Here is a 7,153-nt window from a genome sequence, read left to right as displayed (position 1 = left end):
TAAACCTTTAATTTAATATCTAAGATATCACAATAAATTAAAAACTTTTAAAACATTAATTGATTAATTATATATAAGTTTAAATTCGATGTAAGATAATTTGAAACTTTCAATTTTGCATTTAGTAAATAAATTAGTTTTAAAGAAAATAAGATGTTTAGATCCCATTTAGTTACCTTTTTTGTTTTTGAAAATTAAGCTTATTTTCTCTTCATTTTATTACCATGATTTACATATTTCTTAAATATAATAGTTGGATTATTAGTTACATTAAAAAAACAAAAAAAATTTTTAAAAGCTATTTTTTAAAATTTTCAAAGTTTCTCGAAATTTTTTAAATTATCAGTAAAAACTAAATAACAAAGGAAGAAATTTGAATGTGAAAATCTATATATTTAATTGAAAGGAAAAAAAATCGAAATAATTAACCAATCAAATCTTAAAAGATTAAAATTATAATTTAAAAAATTTAAGGACTATGTAGTTGAAAAAGTTAATCGACTAAAATTATAATTTAACGGAAAAGAATTGGATAAGTGTGGCGATAGCGATGGCGAGGCCATTTGGGTTATCCACAGATACATTCCACGGCGATTGGAGCAGTTTCTTAGACAGTTTTCTGTAGTCGCGAATGATTTTTGTATAATAAAACTCACACGCATCACAAGAAGAAGCGCTTTTCTTCAATTTCCTGCTACTTTCGCTTGACAAGTCGCTCCACATAACCCCACCTTCTCAATCACAGCTTCCCCAACCAAAACCCTACTCTCTTTTTCCCTCAGATTTGTTTCTGGGTCGGAGGTTATGGCTTCCGAGAGTAGTTCCAGATCCAGTTCAGCGGCCGATTCATATATTGGAAGCTTGATAAGCTTAACTTCCAAGAGTGAGATTAGATATGAAGGTGTTCTTTACAACATCAACACCGAAGAGTCCAGTATCGGACTGAGAAATGGTAACTTTCTCTTCTGGGCTCTCTAATTTTCCTTTTTTTCTCTTTCTGGGCAGACGAGGGTTTCATTTGTTTCCCATCGAATCCAATCCCTCTTTGTTAGCTGGGCCTGATGTTTTTTATTAGATCGGTGAAGTTTTTTGACGAATCCTAGGTTTAGACTTTTGGTTTCTGATTATGAATTTCGACTCTTTTCACTTGTTAGTTGGCGATTCCGACTCCTGAGACCACATCCTGGCTGGTAAACGCCCTCCTGTTATTGCGAACTCGAATTGCCCGTAGAGTTTGCCGATGGCAGTGCCACATTTGTTTGCCCTTTCTCCATTCTGCGTCTTCTGTTTAATGTCTTGTGTCATTTTTAACTCTTTGGTTGCTGAAACTTGGTTTGTAACCTGGGGTTACATATGGAGCACTGCTCACTATTTGGCTGGCAACCCCTTTGCTCAACGCTTTTGAAGTTGGAAGAATTTTTACGCGTTTGTTTCCACCAAATATTCTCGTCTGCCTCTCAGTGTCAACTATATAAGTACTTCGCGTTCTTTATTATGTAGGGTTCATTAGGATTTTTATTAGGTCGTTTTAGGAAGATTACGATGAATGGAGTTTTAGCCTCTGTGCTTGTTTCAAAGTTAGCCGGAGAGCTTTTTGTATTTGCAATTCATTAGAGTTGCATGCCAAGAACGTTCAAGTGGGATTGATCATCCTTCTATTCGAATCTTGGACTAGGGAACTTGTTCTTTGTTTTAAGATATTTGATCTTAAGGCAATTCGTGTCTAATCCAATCCTTAGGGTTGAAGTCATATTGATTTGATGGTTTTAATGATTGAAAATTAGGGGTTCTCGTCCAAAAGAGTTTCTAATTCCAATTCGCTAGGGATTTCGTATCATATCCGTATCTGATATCGATTCGTTGCACAATTAGAATTATCTGTGCTTCCTAGATCTTGAATATGGTGGGGTGTTATTCATGTTGTTAAATAGTTTTTACATTGGGTTACGCATCTCTTCTTTGGTGGTGGGGGATCAAAAGGGAAATAATGGCTTCATTTAGCTGCTAAATTGAACGGATTAAACTTTTTAGGTCCATTAACTATTAGCATGGGTGGAAATTTTATGACATGTTCAGGGGAATAGGAATGTTGCCTTTGTGCTGTGGATCATAATGAATTACTCGGTGGGTTAAGGTCGGCATTGTATTAACTTACCTTGGCCCATAATTGTGAAGTTATAGGTTGGGCTTGAGGTAGGTTTTGTCCTGAAATCTTTTCAAATGCTGACTCCGTATCCTCATGTTTGTAGAAGTCATCATCTGCATCCATGGGGTGACAAACAGTTGTTGAAATTCTCATTGTATTGCATTAAGCCATTTTCAAGGTGCCAGGGAATTCATGCTAATGTGATATTCTTATATTTCTCTTCAGTACGTTCATTTGGAACAGAAGGGAGAAAGAAGGATGGACCGCAAGTCCCACCAAGTGACAAAGTTTTTGAATACATCTTGTTCCGTGGAAGTGATATCAAGGTAACTTTGCTAGAGATTTTGACTTTATAATGTGGTAGTGGCAGTATGCTGAATTACATGATTATTGATTACTATGTGACAGCAAGATACCCTACGTGTGGATACCAATGAACCTTGTGGCGTACTTGGCATTTTGTAAATTATAACATAGCTTCTATATTTGGTTGTATTAGTTAATGCATGCAATTTTTTTTTTTTATTAATATAAAAATTCCATTTGAAGTAGTATCGCTCTTTTCTTATTTTATTTTTGATGTAATACAGCTTTTATAATGCTTGAAAAACATAAATTTTAATAACAACATGAATATGACTACTAATAACAATATCCGTAACTTAGTTTTGAGTAAAAACAACTTAATTTATTAATCTAAATAAATTTTAAAAATTTCGTAACTTACAGAAATATTCATTGATATCGATATATCCTTAAAATTGGAATATAGATATCGATCTCGAGATCGGTATTTTACTCCTTGGTCATGATATTGCAGTCTGAGGGAGGACTGCTGCAATTGCCGATCTTCAGTTTCATGATGTTATGGTGTTTAAATTAAACCACCACTATATATATATATATATGTATGTATGTATATTTATAACTGATCTATTGAGTAGATCAGTAGATGGCGTGCATTGAGGATATATATAATTAGTTTTGTTTTGTTGGTGCTTTCTGCAGGATCTACAGGTAAAATCTTCTCCACCTGTTCAGACTACATCCTTGATAAACAATGATCCAGCTATTATTCAGGTAAAATGAAATCCTACCCTTGCCCCTCTTCCCGTCCTTCCCAATTTATTATTGCATAAAATGAAGGTGAACTTACAATGTATTTGGTGAAATTTCTCTTGCAGTCTCACTATCCTCGTCCAGCATCGACTTCTTCCAGCTTACCTCCTCCTGTTAGTGGGCCTCTGCCTGATATTAATTCTCAGGCCATGCCAATGGGAATTCCTGGATCTAATTTCCAGGGTGGGTTGCCTTTGTATCAACCTGGAGGAAATGTTGGATCTTGGGGAGCTTCTCCTACGCCACCTCCCCCAAATCCAAGTGGTGGTGGGCTTGCTTTGCCAGTGTACTGGCAAGGGTACTATGGCCCTCCTAATGGACTTACTCACATGCATCAACAATCATTACTTCGTCCACCACCTGGTCTGTCATTGCCTTCATCCTTGCAGCAGCCACTGCAATATCCTAATCTTAATGCTTCTTTACCCACTGGCGCACCAAATTTATTAGAAGTTCCATCTTCTTTATTTTCTGCTAATCCTACCACTCCTAGTTTATCATCCACAGCAATGCCACCTGTAACTGTATCTTCAACACTTCCATCTGTGCTTTCGGCTCCACAGACCTCTGAGATAGCATCAAGCTCAATGGCCAACAAGACAGTAAATTCTGCTCTTCCTCAAGCTCCTCTAAGTACCAACTTGCCATCGCTCTCTCCTTTGACGGCAAGTTCAGATGTCAGTCCTGTTGTGCCTCCAACTACTAACAAAACTACTACAGTTTCTGGTCCAGCATTGTCTTATCAAACTGTCTCTCAATCTACATCCTCTGTTGTTGGAACATCGAACTCTGTTCTCACAGGTGCACCTACACCTACTCTTGTGACACCAGGCCAGCTGTTGCAAACTTCTGTAGCCTCTTCATCTTTGCAAACAGTTCAAAAGGACGTTGAAGTGGTTCAAACATCTTCCTCATTAGCAGCTGAACAAACTGTTCCAGCAGCAGATACTCAGCCACCATTATTACCATTACCGGCGTCTTCACAAGCTATCCATAAGGTGCTCTCTCACGGCCACATGTACTATATATACTTATGCAATCTTTGTTTGGTTTGGGGAAGTTCATATTGGTGACAATACGGTTATATGTCCTTATAGGAATAAATATTCTGGCCTTTTTTCTGGGGCAACATTTAGGTTGTCCTGAGGAAGTTATGATCTTGTTAGAAGCTGATTGCTATTACTTGTGGGTAGAAATTAGAGTCATTTGCATATTTTTCATATCTCATGTGCAAGGAATAGACTATTTGTTTGCCTTATGTACTTTTTGTGCTGTCAAGGGTTCTGACATTTTAACATCTTGTATTTTCTACAGCCAAATGGTTCAACTTCACAAACTCGGTACATCTACAGGGGACGTGGTAGAGGAAAACGATTTGGGGTAATGTGTACAGAACTTAGGTTGTTTAATAAATAGGAATGCCTCCGGTACCTATTGTATGGTAATAGGAGGTTCGGGATCAAACTACACTGGGTTTTGATAACCTATGTAGTAAATTCCACATTTACTGTTCCGATCCTTCATTTTGCCTCAATATGAGCTTGATGGGATTCTAAAATAAACATGTGTGCTAGTTTTTTGTGAATTAAATATTTTTAGTGCCTTAGATGACTCTATACATGGTTCCGTATTCCAAAAGAATAACAATATCCTCAGTGATCATTTATGATTTTCTGTTTGCAGAACTCGCATCAAACAGAAAGATTTACAGAAGATTTTGACTTCATGGCAATGAATGAGAAATTTAACAAGGATGAAGTCTGGGGTCATCTTGGCAAGAATACCAAATCTCATCCAAAGTACAGTGACGGGGATGAAAAGTTCAGTGATGAAGATGATGTCTATGATGAAGATGATGGTGAATCGTCGAAGTTAGAGATCAAGGTCTCAGATACTTTCAATGCCATACACTAGAAGATTTGTATTTTAAAGAAATTCTTGTTTACCTGCCCACATATAAAACTGATTCACTTTATATCTACAGCCTGTGTACAATAAGGACGACTTTTTTGATACTCTCTCGTGCAACAATCATCCTGACAATGAAGCTCAAAATGGGAGGAGGACCAGATACTACGAACAAATCAAGTTGGACACTGAGGTACGTTATGCGAGTTGGTTATTTTGTTTGTCTTTTTATAACTGTTTGTCATTGTATTGGATGTTTGCCAATGCAGACATTTGGCGAATTTGCAAGATTCCGAGGTGGTCGTGGTGGTTATGCTTCTGGACGTGGTGGCCGTCGTGGTGGTTATTATGGGAGAGGATATAGCCACGTTGGAAGGGGTCGAGGCCGGGGAATGCATAACTATAATCCGTAGGTACCTGTGAGTAAGTTCGAATGTTATAGACAAATGAGAGCAACTAAATCTCCCGATGATCTGCTATAACTTTTCTTTTTTGAGTTTTATACTGTTGTGCAGAAAATAAATAGTAGAATATGTGGGTTCTCATTTTACGTCAGAGGCTTTGTTTTGGGCTTTTCTTTGTTATAAAAGTGCAGACGTAGTTTTAAGAAGAATTGGTGCTGTAGGCTCTCTGTCGACCCATAAGATGTACTAAAGGAGTTCTAGTCCTTTAAGTCATCCTTGGTACTTTTCTCTTTTGTAATTAACTGTCAACCTGCGTCATATTCCATACTTGGCTTTTGAGGCCTGACTGGTAATATCATTATTTATCACTTTATGTTTTGTTAACTTTGGTGTTTTCTTGTCATATCGTTACTTTTCATTTTAGGGTATAAGTTTTCCAATTAATTTAAACAAACAATAAAACCGATGCACTTTTTTGCCCATTTATTGTCCTTTTTATGATGGGAGGGAGGGAGAACTCGAAGGAAAGTGAGAAACATTTGAGGAAAGAATCTCATATTTATAAGAAGTAAAAGGTAATATCTTTATTCAGACTTTGGAATATTCCATCAATATCAAGACTTGAAAATGACTTGTAGAACTCTGTAATTCTTGATTAAGATGGTTTTCCATGACTTGTTCCACTTCGCATAACTTATAATCTGAGGAACTACCACTACCCTTTTCTAAACTTCTTTTGCTCGATATACAGGGTTGACAACGGGGCGGGGTCGGGGATACACCTCCCGTCCTTGTCTTCGTGGGGATTTGTAGTCCCTTTCCCCGCCTCATTTCCCGTTTTGGGGAGTTGGGGTCGTCGTTCGGGGATCGGGTTCTTGCGGAAAAAAATTCTTCGTTTATATTTTATATATTTAATTATTTATTTATCTAAAATTAATTAAATTTTGATCTTTATATTGAAATTGTAAATATTTTAGATAATAAAGTATTATTATTATTATTTTATTTATTTAAATAACTAATTAAAAATAGTTTTTTTAATTGTAAATTTAATATAAAGTTAAAAGTTAATTATATTATAAAGTAAAAAAATAAAATAAAATAAAACAGTTGCTAGCTACCGCTTTCTTTTATATATATATACATATAAGTTAATTACGTTATATATATTAAAAAAAAATAAAAAGTAATATATATGTGTATTTTTAAAATTATTAATAAAATATATTTGGGGTAAGGTCAGGGAGGGTATCCTCGCTCCATTTCCGATTGGGGATCCGATTTGTATCCCCAATGACTTTGGTCAACCCTATTGATATAGCACAATGGATTGGAGAAAATTTCATATTCTTCCTTTGTTGAGCCTTGTATCAGGAGGAGGCAAGGGGAATGTGCGTCTCAAAAGGGAAAAGTTAGCATTTCGAGACTTGGCCGACCAGTTGAGCTGATAAATATGTATCAATCGAGAAATAGTTGAGTTGTGTTCGGTTTGACACGTTGTAACATCGATATGGAAAAAAAACCTAGCATCACACGCTTGAACTATACAAGCATCACACGCTTGAACTATACAAGC

The 7,153-nt window shown here is 36.2% G+C and overlaps 1 protein-coding gene across 1 annotated transcript; it reads left to right on the top strand.

Moving 5' to 3' along the window:
- Nucleotides 1–585: 585 nt before the first annotated feature.
- On the top strand, nucleotides 586–5,945 carry LOC120081633 (protein decapping 5). The gene is made up of 8 exons (XM_039036669.1): nucleotides 586–952; nucleotides 2,372–2,472; nucleotides 3,155–3,226; nucleotides 3,331–4,263; nucleotides 4,580–4,645; nucleotides 4,949–5,149; nucleotides 5,250–5,366; nucleotides 5,443–5,945. The coding sequence occupies exons 1-8, from the start codon at nucleotides 805–807 to the stop codon at nucleotides 5,584–5,586; spliced, it is 1,782 nt and encodes a 593-aa protein (XP_038892597.1). The 5' UTR covers nucleotides 586–804; the 3' UTR covers nucleotides 5,587–5,945.
- Nucleotides 5,946–7,153: the final 1,208 nt, after the last annotated feature.

The sequence above is a fragment of the Benincasa hispida genome, chromosome 7 (assembly GCF_009727055.1).
Source record: "Benincasa hispida cultivar B227 chromosome 7, ASM972705v1, whole genome shotgun sequence".
Lineage (NCBI taxonomy): Eukaryota > Viridiplantae > Streptophyta > Magnoliopsida > Cucurbitales > Cucurbitaceae > Benincasa > Benincasa hispida.
Note: the sequence above shows the minus strand (reverse complement) of the source record. Positions and strands in the feature narration are given on the sequence as shown.

Bases quoted from the DNA above. Each gene is read 5' to 3' on its own strand.
- LOC120081633 (XM_039036669.1), top strand. From the start codon at position 805: ATGGCTTCCGAGAGTAGTTCCAGATCCAGTTCAGCGGCCGATTCATAT. The intron at 2,473-3,154 runs GTAACTTTGCTA...TGCTTTCTGCAG, and splicing joins TCCGTGGAAGTGATATCAAG to GATCTACAGGTAAAATCTTC. The intron at 4,264-4,579 runs GTGCTCTCTCAC...TATTTTCTACAG, and splicing joins CTTCACAAGCTATCCATAAG to CCAAATGGTTCAACTTCACA.